The sequence below is a fragment of the Alexandromys fortis genome, unplaced genomic scaffold, assembly GCF_014885135.2.
Source record: "Alexandromys fortis isolate MF-2015 unplaced genomic scaffold, M_Fortis_MF-2015_v1.1 scaffold_107, whole genome shotgun sequence".
Classification (NCBI taxonomy): Eukaryota; Metazoa; Chordata; class Mammalia; order Rodentia; family Cricetidae; genus Alexandromys; species Alexandromys fortis.
Window position 1 is genome coordinate 2,573,198 of NW_026067987.1, and position 19,183 is coordinate 2,592,380.

At 40.6% G+C, this 19,183-nt stretch overlaps 1 protein-coding gene across 1 annotated transcript in view; it reads right to left on the reverse strand.

Annotated features, from left to right (window-relative positions):
• Positions 1–3,223: 3,223 nt before the first annotated feature.
• The window catches only part of Pex7 (peroxisomal biogenesis factor 7), a 65,730-nt gene continuing 49,770 nt past the window's right edge, over positions 3,224–19,183 (reverse strand). The window contains exons 9-10 of the mRNA XM_050159455.1: positions 18,023–18,122; positions 3,224–3,685 (exon numbers count right to left, since the gene is read on the reverse strand). Of these exons, the coding sequence (XP_050015412.1) occupies positions 3,617–3,685; positions 18,023–18,122 (169 nt within the window). The 3' untranslated portion in view covers positions 3,224–3,616. The remainder of the gene's footprint in view (positions 3,686–18,022; positions 18,123–19,183) is intronic.

Sequence of the window (19,183 nt, forward strand, 5' to 3'; positions counted from 1 at the left end):
TTTCAAAAAGCATGCCCCTTCACTTTTAGAGCAGAATCCAGCTGGGCCCCTTTTCATCTTTCAATACTAGCTTGAGAACCAACTGGTTAATACTCACTTATAGACAGATGCCAAGAGCCAGAGCTATGTACCAGAGAGTCAGAGCATAAACAGCCCTCACATGTTGTAAGGAGGCTGCTAGTTAGTCCCCGGCCACTTAAACCTGAAACAATCACACAGAAATTGTATTAATTAAATCACTGCTTGGCCCATTAGCTCTAGCTTCTTATTGGCTAACTCATATCTTAATTTAACCCATGTCTAGTAATCTGTGTATTGCCACATAGCTGTGGCTTACTGGATAAAGTTCCAGAGTTTGTTTTGGCAGGGCAACATGGCTACTCTCTGACTCCTTTCTCCCAGCATTCAGTTTAGTTTTCCCCACCTACCTAAGTTCTACCCTATCAACAGGCCAAGGCAGTTTCTTTATTAACCAATGGTATTCACAGCATACAGAGGGGAATCCCACATCACTCATATCCCTGAACACAGGGAAAATGGATCAAGAGATGCTAGGGAATTTTTTTTGTCCTTGTGTTTTGTTTTGTTTTTGAAACAGGGTCTCACTTTGCAGTCCTGGTGCCTCAAACTCACTGTATAGCCCAGGCAGCAAGCTCCTCTTGCTGCACCCTTTCAGGTGCTAGAATTATAGGCATGCACCATCACACTTGGCAAACTTTTAAAAAAAGAGCTTTTGGTTTTGTTATTTGATAGTTTCATATTTGAATACTGTGCATTCTGATTATTATAACCCCCTCCAATTTCTCTCTCACCTCTGTTAGTCTTCCTCCCTACTACACTCCTTCCTGCATTCATGACTTTTGTTTCTGAGACCCACTGAGTTTGTCTAATCAAGAATTTGGAACCATCTGCCGAAGCCTGTTTGAATCTTCAGTGGGTACTAAAGAAATGACTGTCCCTCCCCTAGAACATACTAGAAGCTAGTAATTGAGCAGAGAGGGGAAAAAAGTTAGCCTTCATTTTATTTATTATTATTGTTGTTGTTGTTTTGAGACAGGGTTTCGCTGCGTAGCCCCTGGCCGTCCTGGAATTCAACTCTGTAGACCAGGCTGGCCTCTACTCAGAGATCCACCTGCCTCTGCCTCCCAAGTGCTCAGATTAAGGGTGTGAGCCACCACCATCACCTAGCTTTTAAATCTTAAGGTTTGTGTTTCAAAAGATGCATGGTATATTCTTATAATAATCTTTCATATTCAAAGAAAAAATAATTTAATTTCATTTAAATATGATCTGGGTTTACTCCAGGTTCTACCAACACAGAATAACCACCGTGGACCCATTTTTGTTGAAACACACCTTGGTGAGATTCTATTAGTTCCCGTGGAGGAAAAGGAGAAGGGGCAGCTGTATGCAACTCCGAGTACACAATTGGAAGGAAGACCTGAGTGCCCTGCTCACTACCGTCCACTGCAAAAGGAACTAGTAGTATTTCTGATTCAGGATGCAAGACAACAGGTGTCCTTGCCATGACATAACCCATTCTTTTAAACAAATATACTCTGAGTATCTCCTACGTGCCAGGCCTGGTGATAAGACAGTCTGGGTCTTCAGACCATGGACACTGAGCTGCGTGACTGATCATGCTTCTCACTTATGAAGTTGGAAACCTTAGAAGCAAGTCTTCCGTCCAGCCAGCAGCAATTTACAGAACTCTGTGGTTTGCATTTCCCAACCCTGCTCTGGCTTCACTTTATCTAATGTTCTACTTCTAAATTTATGCTGTTTTGTGTCTTAAGCTGTCTTCATCTTATGTTTTCTGGAATAAGACATAAATTTGTATGGCATATACACTTGGATTCATTTTTGTTCTGATTTTTACAAGTATATTTTGTTCTTAAAATTAGGATATCCAGTTTTCCTAGTACCCCTTATTAAAGACGCTGTCTTTCCTCCAGTGTATATTTTTGGAATATTTGTTAAGTCTCAGATGGCTGCAATTACAAGCACTCATGTTTGGGTGTTCTATTTTGTTCTATGAATCTATGTGTCTATTTTTGCACCAGTACCATGCTGTTTTTCTATTTACTATAGCTCTGCAATATAGCTTGGAATCTGGTATAGTAATCCCTCCAGCACTGCTGTTTTGCTCAAGATTGCCTTTGCTACCCTATAAACTTGAATTGTTTGTTTTGTGTTGTATTTTTTTTTCTATTTCTGTGAAGACTGTCACGGGGACTTTGACTGGGATTGAGTTCAGTCTGTAAACGGCTTTTGGTAGGATGGTCATCTTCACAATATTGACTCTACCAGTCCACGAGCACAGGGGAATCATCTCATCTTCTAATTCACGGGCTGATGAGCTAGCTCGGAGAGCGAAGGTGCTGGCCACCCAGTCTGACAATCTGACTTCCATCAAGACCTACATGGTGAAAGCTAAGAACCTACTCCTAAACGTTGTCCTGTGACTGCCACACTCATATGGCACCCAAGTACACACGTACATTCACACTCAGAATAATTATTTATTAAAATTAATATTCTCGAAGGCTTAAGAATCAGAATTTCTGCCATTTCTATAAAGCATATTTGACATATAAGATACGAGCTATGCAAAATGCTCTGTTTTACTAGCTTTCACTCTAAGCTTTTCCAACCACATTTGTCATTTTTTCATTAAGGGAGGTAGCCAGGAGGTTTTAGAGCATAATTTAAAGCCACTTTAACGCGCATTAACTAGAAGACTTAGTAGGACCAGGGCATGGCAGGGGGGGGGGAGGAGAGAGAGATAAGGGATGAACAAGGTCTCATTAGGTAGTTCAAGCTGGCCTGAGACTTGCAATCCTCCTGCCTCAGCTCTCCAAGCCCTGGAATTATAGGTGTGTGCTGCCACACCTGGCTAAAAGTTCTGATAGTGAAGAAGTGAGAACAGAAAAAAAAATGTCATGAGTACAGTACCTAAAAGGATTTAAATACAAACTTAAAAGTAATCTGCTAACTCATGGCACTCTACAGTTTACAGCACAGCACCATCCTGGGAGAACTCCCTGTGAGTATATGTCAGACACATGGTAGATGCGCAGTAAACAACTGCCAAATAATGTAAACCTACATAGAAATCACATAGAAACATAAGCTACATCTACATTAAATGCAAGAATATATCCACATACACAACACAGCTTTAAAAGGCAACCACATTAGGATGTCACAAAATGACACACAATCAAGAAATGCAGTTTATTTTGATTTTTATCAATAAGGATGGTTATATTTTACATTCAAAATGACAAATTCAAAATGAAATATATTACTGTCCATGTAATCTACTAACCTCCATATTTTTGTCCATTTTACAATACAGAGATAACATTTTAACAGACATTATAATATATGTCATAACAATAATTATTCTTTAGGATTATAGAAAATATGGCTTATGTCTTACAATATAATACAATGGCTTTATCAGCTGCCTTAAAACTGATTTCAGTGCAAGTTTGAAAACTCTGAAATCTCAGAATCTCTAAAGGCCTGCTTTCTATGCTTTCGGTAGTTAATGTTTTGTTGTTACGTAGTTCACCGGTCAATATCCCAGTTCCGACTAGGGCAGCACATCTTAGTCAGGAACCGTGAGACAAACAGGGTTATAGATCTTTATGGTTTCATCCCAAGAGCAGTCAGCCACCTACAAAACACAAGCACAGTCAGGAAAACATGCAGGTGCACAGACTGAAAGCCGCAGCGGATGTCAGCCCCGGTCACTTAGCATGTGGGTCACTACTAGTAATCATTATTTTAAAGAAAATACACTGGGATCTGTTTCCGATTGAAAGTTAGTTCTCTTTTAAAGATATGTTTTGGGGACTGTTTCCAAATGATTGAAGCTGCCTGTGCATCCCCTTCTTCACTAGAGAGCTATATAATTCCTTGCCTCCCGAGACAATGTTCAAAGATGTACTCCTAGCCGGAGAAATGAGACTATTTGCTCAACAGACAGTTTAATGTTTTTCTGACAGCACAGACATAGGGAGAGAGCAATAAGGCATGATGGAACAATATCTATCCAGAAAGATCCGAATACATGCCGGAAGGTATAAGCTGGTGTGGACAGATGTGACAAAATGACTCATGTGAGGTTAGTCTGGAACACACTCTAGAAGCCTTCACAGAGCCATGGCATTCCAACTGAAGGCCCCAAGCCGAAGCCAGTGCTTAAAACCTGCTAAAAACAGTCCCTCAAAAAGGGCAAATTGTTGATCATTAGTTGCCTAACCTTAAAGTCAGATCTGACACTGTAGGATACAAATATTAATTTACTCCTACATGTTTTCAAATGTTGAGACTCTCAGGCGAACATCAACTATATCACGAAGAAAAGATTTTAAAAAATGAGGTTTTGAATACAAAATATCTATAAATTGTGTTTCTGAACCCCAATCCATTCCTCTTCAATTCAATTTCTTATTTAGTCATGATTTATAATAATTAAATATGTCAAAACCACTGAATTAACAAATGTTCTTAAGACTATACTTGAATAGTAGTATAAGAAAGATAAAAACTTTAATGATAAGGGATTATATAGTCATTCAAATTAATGCAAATAAGTATGGCATTCCTCTGTCATTTACTAAGCTCTACAAATTGAAACAAATTTATAATAAATATAAGGTTTAAAAATCCAGTATTTACTGAGAAGCACAGCCCCCGAGTCTCCATGGTGGTGCAGTGGCCTCTTGGGGAGCTTCCCATGAGTTACCATCAATACCAGATGGCTGCTGAGCACTGCTTCCCTCTAACCCAAGGCCTGCAGTCAAGAAAGGGCTGGTTATCTTAGGACTTCACAGCACCCATCTATGGTCAACCTAAACAGCATGCTAAAACTGCTCATAATAAAGGCTGACGAAAAGACAAAGATTTCTAAAGTAAAAACCATTATGGAAGGGTGGGACAGCTCAACCCATTTGAGGGGTGGTATGGAAACTTAATATAGTAGAAGCTTCCTATAATATGTACATACATATACACACATACATACACATATACACACATACATACACATATACACACATACATACACATATACACACATACATACACATATACACACATACATGAAGATAATCTAAATGAAACTGCCAAATAATGGGGAAGACAGAGCCTCGACAAGACATCTCTCATGACCAAAATTCCAGTATCAGGAATGGGTAAAGTCTAAATGAGTTCTTATCCCAAGACCTCTCATGGAAACCCCTAACCCTGACTACAGTCAGGCTATTGGTGCAGAGCTCTCCACAAACTGACAGCAAGGCCTTATTGCTGAGGACAACACCTACACAACTCACTGAACATGGAATAGTCAAGCTGGTGACTACAGAGAGCCTTCAGCTTTACATTCTAGCATCTTTGGTACAGGAAGGTACTCTGCACGCTACCAAAAGAGAAAGACAAACGCCTGTTGGAAGAAGGCTGCTCATTCATTTCCCAGCTGCCCAGACCAGAAATAATGACATAGAAACTCCATTATTTGAAATATTGTTTGGCTGACAGCTTAAGCTTATTTCTAGCTAGCTCTATACCCTAAACTATCCCATCTCCAGTAATCTGTGCATCACCACAAGGTCGTGGCCTACCATCAAAGTTTCAGCGGGCTCAGGTGGCAGGCTCCGGTGGAGGCATCTGTCTCCTATGGGCAGCTATATGGCTTCTCACTGACTCTGCCTCCTTTTTTCCCAGCATTCAGGTTAGTTTTCCCGCCTACCTCTACTCTGCCCTAATACAGGCCAAAGCAACTTCTTTATTCATTAACCAATAAAAGCAACACATATACTTCCCACATCAAACACGATAAAGCTAAACCTTTCAGTCTATAAGAGTGACCTGCCTGCAAGAGATGCTGGTGTAATAACAGCAGAAAACATGTAGGAATAACCACCTATCTGATTTAAGGCCCACTCCACGAGATGGCTCCCCTTACCCACTATGCTTGGGTGGCCAAAGACCTAGGGAAACCAAACTCTACTGTTCTGCTTCAGGGACATAGAAATAAAAAAGACTCCTAATGACATTCTGCTATACTCATAGATCAGGGCCATCATCAGAGAAGCTTCCTCCTGCAGCAGATGGGAACAAATAGAGACCTACAACCAGACATTACGCAGAGAGTGAGAGATTCAAGAACACTCAGTCCTAAAAGGGATCAAATCCTTCCCCTCAAGGCTCAAGGAACGGCAGAAGAGAAGGAGAGAGTGCAAGAGTCAGAGGGGATGGAGGAGACCGAGGAATCGAGGCCTTCTGGACAGCAGCGCTGGTGTGCACATAAACACCCAGAGACTGGGGCAGTGTGCACAGGGCCTGCACAGGTCTGCACCAGATGGGGCCTGAGAGCCGCTCCCATTACCCTAGCCTTGTTCGCAGGTGGGCCCTGGGAACAGCATCACTTGGGGTTGACACACAGCTTAGAGTTTTCAAACCCAAGTCCTTAACAGATTTCAAACATTAGGAAGAGAAACATGCTGTGTATACATTCTGAAGGCGGGGATCAATAATTTTAAGATTCTAACTCCTGACCTCAAAACTGTAAATGAAGAGCATTCTCCAGCTGTGTGGGAACATCCTCTGCAGAAATACATAGCTAATATGCAGCTGGGACTGAAACCTCAGCCACAGAGCACAGTGGGTAAAAATTTTCTTAACTGGATTTTTGGCACTTAAGTAAGACATAGTTTTTTTTTTTTTTTGAGAGAACTTTATTTGTAGAAACTTTTTGTTGTTGGCTAAAAGAAACTCAAATTTGGGGATTTGCTCACATCTTTAATGACACCTCTCTGCACTCAGGATGTGGATGCAGGAGATCAGGAGTTCAAGGTCATCCTCAGCTGCCTACTGAGCTCGGGTCCAACTCTCAGGCTACGCAAGACTGTTTCACATAAAACAAAAACAAACTGTCAAAGTATGTATCTCCTCCCCAACAACTACCAATTTTGTCAGAATTATTTAATAGATACTTAGGGAAGAATTCTCTTCCATCTTTGATGAAAAGGTAGCAGTGGATGTCCTGATGTAATGGCAAACACTATATGCAATATTTTCATTTAAAATCTAAGTTTGATAAGGAAGAGAGTTGTAATCCCAGAGGCAGAATTGTGAATCTGGTGATGTTCTGGCATAGTACAGCCAGGCTCTGTCTTTAAAAAAAAAAAAAAAAAAAAAAGATGAAGCATGAACTGTCTTTAGAACCACCCCCAGCCTCCCACCCAAGCACTCCTAAAACCCAGGTCTGCATCTTCCTCCTATTCTGCATAAGCTAAATGCAGAACTGTTACTCAAAGACATGGGGCGACACTAGCAACTAGTTAAGCTATAGTACCAATTGTTACTAACAATAATTTATAACAAGTTAATGTTGCTATTTATCTTATCTGAGGTTTATTATGTAATACTATTGGACTCTGTTGGGGTCTAACTGGCCTGTGGGGATTTGTATATTAGCCCACAGTGCCAAGTAAGATATATAACGAGGTAGCAAACTCCAAACTAACAAAAAGCAAAATCTGCTCTTGAGGAAACAGCAGCTTCAGACAGGGTGAGCACACCGGGAGACTTGCACAGTGTGCTTTGTGTCAGCCAGAGACACAGGAACATGCTGGGGGACTGACGAATTTCTAACAGCATTCATGGACAGCTATAAACTATTTAGCTCTTCTTAACGTGGAAGATGAGCCAGAAAGCACATGTAGGTGTCTGCTGAGCCAGGGACAGTGGGAAAAGGGAAATGTCTGGTCAGGGGATAAGGAAGACTGAAGGAAGAGCCAAACCTCCAAAACCTCTAGCTCCAAGTCAGCAACTAACTTTCTGACGAAAACCTTAACTTCTGGACATGAGGTCTTTCCCCCTCTTCTTCTGAATATGCTTCAGGGTTTCCCAGGGGCTGGCACACGGCATGTCTCCCTCTGACCACTTTCCTTTTCCTTACAGGGTAAGTATCTGTGGGCGCTCAAAGGCCAGAGCCTCAGGTTCCACAGCCTCCACCCAGGCGCCCCAAGTGGAAATGTATTCTTTAACTCAACCCTTAGCGCTTGTAGATTTCAACCTAAGCCCCACATACAGGAAAACTCAGAACTGACATGTCAACATTAGAGGTAGAATGGTGATCTGTCAAAATGCTACTTTTTGTACTTACTGTAAAATTTGAAGAAAATTAATCCATTTCCATTCTTTTCAAAACCTGCAACCTCCCAAGGTAGTGAAAATAATTTAAAGGATTTATGATCTGTGCCATGTAAGTTCCACCGTAATGATCTCATTTTCACTTTTATGCATTAAAGCAGGCATTTCTAATTTTAAAAATGTTTCTATAGAAGTAAGAAATACCCACTATTGGGGCTGGAGAGATGGCTCAGTGGTTAGGAGCAATCACTGCTCTTCCAGAGGTCCTGAGTTCAATTCCCAGCAACCACATGGTGGATCCCAACCATCTGTAATGAGATCTTGTGCCCTCTTCTGGCATGCGGGCATACATGGAGGCAGAATGTTGTATACATAATAAATAAATAAATCTTTAAAAAAAAAAGAAATACCCACTATTGTACTAAATGGTCAATTTCTTTAGAACATCAAATGAAACATTATTGAAAAACTGAATGGAAATTAATTGTCCATCAATACTATCTAAATATGGCAATGGCATATACATTACAACATCACTAGCGATAGAATGCTTAAGATCAATGATATTGATAAATATTTCAGCACTTCCTGTGTGCTAATGAGAAAACATGCTACACAGACCCAATGATATGAGTGAAACAAATGTGTTCAATAAAGAGTTCATGACAAAGACTCATCTTTAGTAGATCAAATAACATATCAGAGAGCAGAGCTAGCAATAGCTCCTCACTTAACAGCACGAGCTATTCTTTCAGAGGGTTAGAGCAGTACACTGAGCAGCTCACCACCATCTGAAACTGCGGTCTCAAGTGATCAGACACCCTCTTTTGGTCTCGGTGGGCACCACGCACACATGTGGTACACAGATATACAAACATCCATACACATAAAATAACAAAATACATAAATAAAATAATGATTAAAACCGGAGGACACATGAAATACTAAGAGTGCTATGGATTCAGCTTGTAGAGAATGAAACTGCACTGGAAATGGCAGATGCAAACATGAGCATTGGGAGGCGAATTTCTATCTTTGATTTTATTAATTATTAAAATACACATGCCACTGACACAGCAATTCATCTCAGATAAGGGATGTGGCCATTCATGTAATACAGAGTCACCACGGATTCATCAAAAGATTTACTTTACTGACAACTTTTCCATTTCCTATTTATCACGATAATATTTTCTCTCAATTTTGTGGGCAATTGCTTTTGCCCTTGGGAAACTTGCTCAATCTACTGTAATTATCTGCATGACATATGGCCTCCTTAGCAAGAATAAAGAGAACTAACAGAAAGATGTTGAAAAAGGGTTTTGGGGGAAAAAAAATCACTAATGGTCAACTTCACATTTTGAAAAGGCAGCTCAGTCACTGTTACCTTGGCTGTCAATTTGATGGGGTCTAGAATCAATGAACACGCTAGCCACTCAACACTCCTGTGAAGGACTCTTTTGAAGCAGGAACACCCACCCTAAACGTGTGCACTACCTTCTTGTGGTAGCTGGTCCAAGGACAAGAAGAGGGAAAGGTGCTTTTGAGGGCTTTTCCTACTCTGCTAGCGGCTCCCCCTGCTGTGCTGCACCCCTCTGCTGTGGATATGACCAAGGGCTTTTTAGGGCTTCCAACACAGACAGAAGACCAGCAGCTCTCCAGGAATCCTCCAGGCTCCCCGTACAAGACTGGGCAAGCTGAGACTCTCAGCTTCATGAGCTCCATGTTCATCATTACGGGATTTATGCAAAAGTAAAGAGTTGACTAATATGCTCTGAAGAATCCTCTGGATTCATTCATTCACCCACTCACACTTCACATTGTTCTCTTATGTCGCTTCTAACATCAAAACATTTAGTTTACACTCAAAATATGTTTTAAAATTTAAAACAATTATTTCTAAATTAAAAATAAAGGAGGGAAAATAGAGGAGAGAACAGCATCAGCCTCCATGGTGAAAGGCAGAAATACATTGTTACAGGCAACGGTGGAGGACAGTGAGGGAATTTAGGAATAACGAATAATAAAATACAATTGGTCTGCAACATGGCTGCATAGGAAAGTAAGAACCAAAATTAGAAAGGAAGACAGTTTATAGCACATCTAGGAGATAAACATTAAAAGTTCAGATTCTGCTCTAAAAACTTCCATTAAAGTTTTCTAGGCAAAGATGACGTAATGACAACTTTAACTTGTGGGTCTACAAATCAAGACTGGCCTATAATCTACCGTTAGCACTGTACATCAGAGCTAACACACTCCCAACAGTATAGAAAGCTAGTAGTGATCCCATTGGTCCCTCTGAGTCAAGTGATAGGGTTTGCACGCTCTAGTATCCTGCATGCTTCAGAGACACTGGTAAAGTAAAATCATAGATGTGATGGCAAGCTGAATTAGGGGATACAAAGAAACAAGCAAATTCAGATGACTTTCGGGTTTCTAGATAGGCTCCAATGTTCAATCACAGACCAGGTCAGGAATTCTGGAGCAAAAGCAAGACACACAGATTACACAGTGAAGGTAATCGGAGAAATGAGTCAAATAGCTAGCACAGGATTAAATGATAGCCCCAAGCTGAAGCTATCCCTTGAGAGAAAATCATAACTTAGAAGTCATAATTTAAGAGAAAAAATGGGACTATCGGAGAACAGCTGTATCTGAAAGTAAGTAAGAAAAAAACCGGTATACATATAAAGACATAACGGCCAGTGGTGGCGCACGCCTTTAATTCCAGCACTTGGGAGGCAGAAGCAGACACATCTCTGGGTTTCTAGATCAGCCTGTTCTACAAGTGAATTCCGGGACAACTAGACAACTAGAGATACAGAGAGAGAGGAAGAGAGAGAGAGGGGGGGGGGAGGGAGAGGGAGAGAGAGAGATTGTCCTGAAAAAAAAAAGAAGAAAGCAAGAAGATTATTTGTTAGCTTTTAAATAACAGATGGGAAAGCTGGGGAAGGGTGTCTGCAACTGATGGAAGACTGGGTAAGGCGGTAGGCTGGAAGCCGCCTGAAGAAAAGAACAAGAGCATCCGACATCACAAGCGGAGTGACAGAAGAGCTGAAAGGTGTGAGAAGCTGAACGAACACCAGCAAAAAGCAGTATAGGGCTGCCGGTGCCTAGCTCCCTGGTTGTGGGGGGGAGGCTAAGATTAGTTGATGTATTGTCCTGCTTTCTGTTACTGTAATAAGACACTGAGCAAAAATAACCTTGGGGAGGAAAGAGTTTATTTTAGCTTACGGCTTGTAGTCTGGCATGAAGGGGATTCAGGGCAGGAACTGAGGCAAGGACCTGGTGGAAAGAACTGAAGTAGAAACCACAAAGAATTGCTGCTTGCTGGCTGCGCCCTGTGGCTTACACAGCCTGCTTTCTTATATCAGCCAGAACCACCTGACTAGAGATGGCACTGCCCACAGTGGGCTGGGGCCTATCACATCAATCAATAATAAAAAAGATGACCTACAAGCAACATAACTGAGGCAATTTCTCAGCAGTAATTGCCTGAATTTCACCATGAGAAAATTTAATAAAATTATATTAAAATGAACAAGTAATGTTCATGTTAAAATATCCTGATGAGACAAGGGAGCAGCCACTGAGGGAGCAGGCCAGAGACAGAGACCTCTGTGGGACAGGGCCCAAGCCAGGGAACTCTGTGGGAACACACCTGAGCCAGCAACCTCTTCCTGAGCAGGCCCAAGGCAACGACCTCAGCAGGAACAGCCCCAAGCAAGCAACCTCTTTGGGAGCAGGTCAGAATGACCCCAGAGATTGCAGAGAAACCTCAGGAGCACTGAGTGACCTCTGGAAACACCGAGTGACCTCTGGGGTGCCTGGAACCATGGCCCTAACTGCACCATGAGGATCAACCATCTGAGCCCTAGATTCAGAGCCACCTGGAAAATTGATCACCAGAAACACAGCCCCAACTACACCAATCAGAGGAAAATATGGGTAGACAAGGTAAGAGCACACTCAACACCACAAAGAGCAACATTACACCAATAAAAACTAAATCAGGAAGACTTGAACACTCCAATATAGATGAAACAAAAAAAAAGAACCTAAAAAATAACTTTAGAAGAATGTCTGAGGCCCTTAAAGAAGAAATGGCAAATTCCCTCAAAGAAATGGAGGAAAAGACAAATAAAAAATCAGAAGAAATCAACAAAGACCTTAAAGAAAACCAAGAAAAAGCAATCAAACAGATAACAGAATCTATTCAAGACCTGAGAATGGAAATAAAGACAATAAAGAAAACACAAACTGAGAAAATTATAGAAATAGAAATTATGAGAAACAATCAGGAACCACAAATGCAAGCATAAACAGCAGAATACAAGAGATGGAAGAGAGAATCTCAAGTGTTGAAGATTCAATAGAGGAAAATAGACTCATTAGTCAAAGAAACATTAAATCTAAAAAAAAAAGCTTAACACAAAATATCCAGGAAATATGGAACACCATGAAAAGACCAAACCTAAGAATAATAGGTATAAAAATCCAGCTCAAAAGCACAGAAAATATATTCACCAAAATCATAGAAGAAAACTTTCCCAACCTAAAGAAAGATATCTATCTGAAGATACAAGAAGCTTACAAATACCAAATAGACTGGATCAAAAAAAAAAAAAGTTCCCTTGCCACATAATAATCAAAACACTAACCATAGAGAATAAAGAAAGAATATTAAGAGCTGCAAAGGAAAAAGGCCAAGTAACATATAAAAGCAGACCTATCAGAATTTCACATGACTTCTCAATGGAAACAAAGAAAGCCAGAAGGTCCTGGTCAAGAGTTATACAGACATTAAGAGGTCATGGATGCCAGCCCTGACTACTATACCCAGCAAAACTTTCAATCACCATAGACAGACAAAACAAGATATTCCATGATGGAATCAGATTTAACCAATACCTAGCCACAAACCCAGCCCTACACAAAGTACTAGAAGGAAAACTCCAAACCATGGAAGTTGGCTTCATCCACAAAATCACAGACAATAGATGATCTCACAGCAGCCAAATCCCAAAGAAGGGGAAAACACACACTGTATCATCACCACCAACAAAAACTAAAATAACAGAAACAAGCAATTATTGGTCATTAATATTAATAATATAAAAGGACTCAACTCACCTATAAAAAGACACAGGCTAACAGACTAGATACAAAAGCAGAATCCATCCTTCTGCTGCATACAAGAAACACACCTCAACCTCAAAGACAGACATTGCCTCAGAGTATAGGGTTGGGAAAAGATTTTCCAATCGAATGAACCTAAGAAACAAGCTAACCTAATAGCTAACAAAATAGACTTCAAACAAAAATCAATCAAAAGAGACAAAGAAGGATATTTCATATTAGTCACAGGAAAAATCCATCAAAAGGAAATCTCAATACTAAACATCTATGCTCCAAACACAAGGGCACCCTCATATGTAAAAGAAACGCTTCTAAAGCTTAAATCATACATTAAACCCCACACACTAATAGTGGGAGACTTCAACACCCTACTCTCAACACTGGACAGGTCTGTCAGACAGAAAATTAACAGAGAAATAAGGGAACTAACAGATGTTATGACTCAAATGGACTTAACAGGCATCTATAGAACATTCCATCCAAACATAAAAGAATATACCTTCTTCTTAGCATCTCATGGAACCTTCTCAAAACTGACCACATACTAGGTATCAAAGTAAACCTCCACAGATACAAAAAAATTGGAAGAACCCCATGTATCTTATTGGATCACCATGGTGTAGAATTAGAATTCAACAGCAACACTAATTTTAGAAAGCCCACAGACACATAGAAATTAAACAATGCTCACCTGAATCATCAATGGGTCAAGGAAGAAATAAAGGAAGAAATTAAAGACTTCCTAAAATTCAATGAAAATGACCACACAACATACCAAAATTTATGGGGCCAATGAAAGCAGTGTTAAGAGAAAAGTTCATAGCATTAAATACCTACATAAAGAAACTGAAAAAATTGCAGACGTGTATGACAAACTTTAAATCTTTGAAAAAAAGAAACTGAAAAAGACACTAGAAAATGGAAAGAGCTCCCATGCTCTTGGGTAAGTCAGAATTAACATAGTAAAAATGGCAATCTTACCAAAAGCAACCTACAAATTCAATGCAATGCCCATCAAAATCCCAGCAAAATTCTTCCCAGACCTTGAAAGAACAATACTCCAATTCATATGGAAAACAAACAAAAAAAAAAAAACAGATACCCAAAACAATCCTGTACAACAAAGGAACTTCCGTGGCATCACAACCCTGACTTCAAACTCTACTACAGAGCTACAGTACTGAAAACAGCCTGGTATTGGCATAAAAACAGACAGGAGAACCAATGGAACTGAATCAAAAACTCAGATATCAATCCACACACTTACGAACAACAAAGAAGCAAAAATTATAAAATGGAAAAAAGAAAGATATTCAACAAATAGTGCTGGCATAATTGGATATCAACATGTAGAAGAATGAAAACAGATCCACATCTATTGCCATGCACAAGACTCAAGTCCAAATAATGACATCTTGAAATTTGTGGGCTAACGGATGGATCTAGAAAACATCATATTGAGTGAGGTAACCCAGACACAGAAAGACAAATATAATATGTACTCACTCATAAGTGGCTTTTAAACATAAAGAAAACCAGCCTACAATTCACAACCCCAGAGAACCTAGACAATAAAGAGGACCCTAAGAGAGACATATATGAATCTAATCTACATGCGAAGTAGAAAAAGACAAGATCTTCTAAGTAAATTGGGAGTATGGGGTCCATGGGAGAGGATAAAAGGGGAGGGAAGAGAAAGGGAGGGGAGGGGAGAAAAATATATAGCTCAATAAAAACAATAAAAAAAAATCCTGATGAGAGGAAGAATTGTGGAAGGAATGTGTTAAGATTCCTAAATCTGCACCTGGCTTACACTCTGTGAAAGCATCACTGAGCATTCAAAAGATCAGCAGAGATGCTGCAGAGCACAAAGGCCGGAGTTCTAAAGGTAAATTAGTACAGAAAGGGAACTTCAGTTATGTAAGTGGGCATATTACAGGCCAAGTGTCCCAGACCGAACAACAGACAAGGGCTCTCCCATTCCGACATAATGAGGGTAAAGGAAGAAAGAGGAAATGCAAGGGCTGTGTGAATCATGATCAGACAGAAAAAAATCAAAGAAAACGTGTCTTAAGTGACAGCAACTAAGCTAGTTAACAAGCGAAGACAGAGTATTTCCCAGCAATTGTCCTAAAAGAGCACCCCTAGACATTTATTTGTCGGGTTTGAAGCCTTTAAAGCGAAGATCTTACACTCTGTCGAGAAGAAAGGTGGTGTAAGAACACCTTTGGACCTATTTTTTTCAGATCTTTAAGAATGGAGAGACACTAAAAAGAACAAGGATTATAAATATGACTCACACGATCCTGAGAGAACAATCAGCGAGGTGCCATCATTGCTAGATCACAAGACATTGAGTACTGAGTATGGAAAGACACTAAGAGGTGAGAGGCACTTTCTAAGAGAATAAAATATGAACAAAGGGTAAAATTGTACTGACTTGCAACCAATGAATTCAAGAAGGGTCATTAAGAGACACCAAAACTCTCAACAATGGTGAACATGGCAAACTTTCCACAACTACAAACTCTTTGCTGCCCCTCACAGCTGGAGTGCACAGAGTGGTACGTGACTGCCAAGGCTAGTCCCAAGATGCCTTGCAGCTTTTGCACCATCTTGGAAGCACACTATGGCTAAATGAGACTGGGCTTCTCCAAAGGACTCATGGCCCATACGGCAACTGGCACTGCCAGACAGAAGTGAATAAGGTCACCACAGGTCACCCTGCTCTACGTAAGCTGCCAGCTGTCAGGAATCATATGAGGGCCCCAGGTGAGACCAACACAAGAACTGATGGGCCCAAATGGCTGACTCAAACCCGCGAGCAAACAGAACAACTGTTTTAAGCCATTAACTGTAGAGTGGTTTAACCAGCAAGAGAAATGTTAAAATGAGGGGGATGGTGAGGGAGGGAGAGAGAGAAACAGGCACTTCTGTTTCTAGGGTCTCATATCTGGTACATCTGAACTGTGGGTTACAAGTTAAAGATCCTGCTTCTCCACTCCTAGCTGCTCTCAACAGGAACTATACTTCCTTAATATAAATGGAATTTGGTTAATCAAAGGTTATTGACACGTGTCAATTGCCAGGCTACAGAGAATAGATGGCTTTGCAATAAAACCTTATTGTTGTGGTTGATTAATAAACCTCCTGTCACTTTTAATAACCTGGTCTATGAGAGCTCTTTTCAGGCAGACGTGAGGAGCCACCACAACCAAGGACACAGAGGAGCTGCAGGTGACACCGTGTTCCTGGCCTGGATCTCACAGAGAACAGGAAGTAAAACTAGGTAACAATGGATATTCAATGTACATTTGTATCTGATCCTTTGCTACTGCCTCGTTTCAATGGTATATTACAGCCTTTTCAAAATTAGAATAGCAAGTAACTGCAATTATCTTTATTTCTGTCTTTTCAAGACAGGGTTTCTCTGTGTAGCCCTGGCTGTCCTGGAACTCGCTTTGCAGACCAGGCTGGACTTGAGCTCACAGAGATCCGCCTGCCTCTGCCTCCCGAGAGCTGGGATTAAAGGTGTGCGCCACCACCACCCAGCGCAATTACCGTCTTTAAAAATATTAATAATAATGTTTCTCAGAAAAGGAGCTAGGTCATTAAAGGAGTATTATATTTACACTAAAGACAATTCCATTCCATTTTCTTTCTTTTTTTTTTTGATAGGTTATTAAGTCAGTTTAAAACAATTATTTTAGTGGTAACTTAAATGTCTGAAAGTGTCTTGGGACTATTTTAAACTTAGAATCCTATCATTAAGTTCCTAAAATAAAATAAGGCTATGTGCTTACTTCAAGTTGGGTGTACAGGGGTGAAAAGGGGGATTTTCTTTTTAACTTTAAAATTCAGTACAAAAGGCAAACTCTTCCGCCAGCCTTGAGCCTCACCCATCGCGGTTTCTTGCCTACACCCTTTCAGCCTATGCTCGACGCCCCTCAGTCCTCAGCGTGTGATGGCGTCCTGACCTGACCTTACAATTCCTCACACTCAAACAACAGGATTTCTAATGAACTCTCAAGCTCCCCAGAGGACAGAAGAGGAAAAGTACAAAGTTTATTAAGTAAAACAGAACTTCTCTTCTGCTTTCTTCTCCATCTGAAGCCTCCCTTGGGGCCTGGAGTGTGGAGGTGGGTGAGAGTCCACAGAGAACCCATCCGCCAGTTGTCTGACCGCTTAGTGCTACAGCCAGGACCACAGGCCCCCAGCTCCCGCCAAGCTCTGGGGACAGAGCACCCCATTTCATCTTTCCCTTGTCCTCCTGCTTCAGGAACAAAGAAAGTCTATGGCACTTTAGACATGGCATTTTGAGGAAAGGTTCCTTTTCCTGTCAGAGAAGTCAGACTCTCCCTCCCCACCTTTTATTATCCAAGATCATCAGTGGCAGACGAGACAGACTGCCTGTGACAACTAAAGGAGGCAAGCACCCCAGCGCTGCTTTTCAGAGGAGAGCTGCGGCCACTTTCCTGCTCCTTCCTCACCTCTTAGCACTCATGGAAGTGCAAAGGTAGGGTTAATTGAGTGAGTGCTCCCTGAGGGCCACATGCTCCACAGGAAGCCACCCTGAGGGCCACACTTTCCACATGGAGCCACCCCGAGGGCCACACTTTCCACATGGAGCCACCCTGAGGGCCACACTTTTCATGTGTAGAGCTAGCTGTTAATTGTGCAGATAGAAAAGCCATGAAATTGCACCCGTTACCTCAGTGGGATTCTGGAGACTGAAATCTAAGCCACAAGTAAACTCTGTATGATGTTCCACTGTTTCCAGAAGTGGATCAGACTTTGAAAAATTCCAGAATCTGTAACAATAAAAAGAGAGAGGAGATAAAAAGAGAATGCGAGTCGAAAACATTTCTATTAACAAATAGATATATGGCACAGGAAAGATTTTTTATCACAACAGGCTCAACTAATTCATAAGTGCAGGCCCCACTATTGATTTACATAAAGTATCTAATAAGGAAAGCATGTATTCCATTCTATTAGATCAAAGAACAAAACAGAATTACCATCTGCCAAGTATTTGTTTAAAATTACTGTGTTCTCATTTTGATAGCTTGTAAAATGGAAGCCTAAAAAGTTTTTGTTTAGTAGTAAACTGTTAAGCTCTCCAAGGCATTTGGGATGAGAGACACTGCTTTCTTTCATAGGTGTTTCTAAGAGCAATCATGCCTGAAAACACGAATATTGGATCAGATGAACTCTTAACATCTTGTGATTTTTAAATTCTATTTCATTTCTTAACAAGTAGCATGAAAAGCACTTAGGTTTAATTTACATTTCAACAGCAATTCAATTTCTGTAAAATGAATCTGTCCTCTGTGAACACCACTGTAAATGCTGAAACTCTCTTTCAGGCACAGCCTGTCTTAGAGATTCCCCATCAATGTCATTTCCAGAGTCAAGCCAAGAGTTTATATTCTACTTCTCCTTTATAAACTGAGAATGACAATATTTACCATAATACAGCTCTGATTTCTGTTGTTCAGAAAATTACGCTCTATTTTCAATACATAAAATAGTACTTGAGCTTCCTTAAGCTTTATCCGCCTAACAGCTTTCTATTTATTCTAAACATGCTATAAAAACAGCACATTCAGAATCCTAGGAATCATCTCCTAATTCAGCTTTCTAATGATGTACAACATGGAACACGCTGAAGGTTGGGCTGGTCCCTCTGAAAGAGAGCAAACATACAGAACCAATAGTCACGGTTTGTTTAACCTGGTGGTATTATTTCCCTAATAAACACAGTGCTGGCCCTATTAAGTTCTGAAAAGGACTCTTGCTATGGATAATCTCCTATGTGGATACCAGAGAGACACTGAACAAATAGCTCATTTATCTGATTACAGAGAGC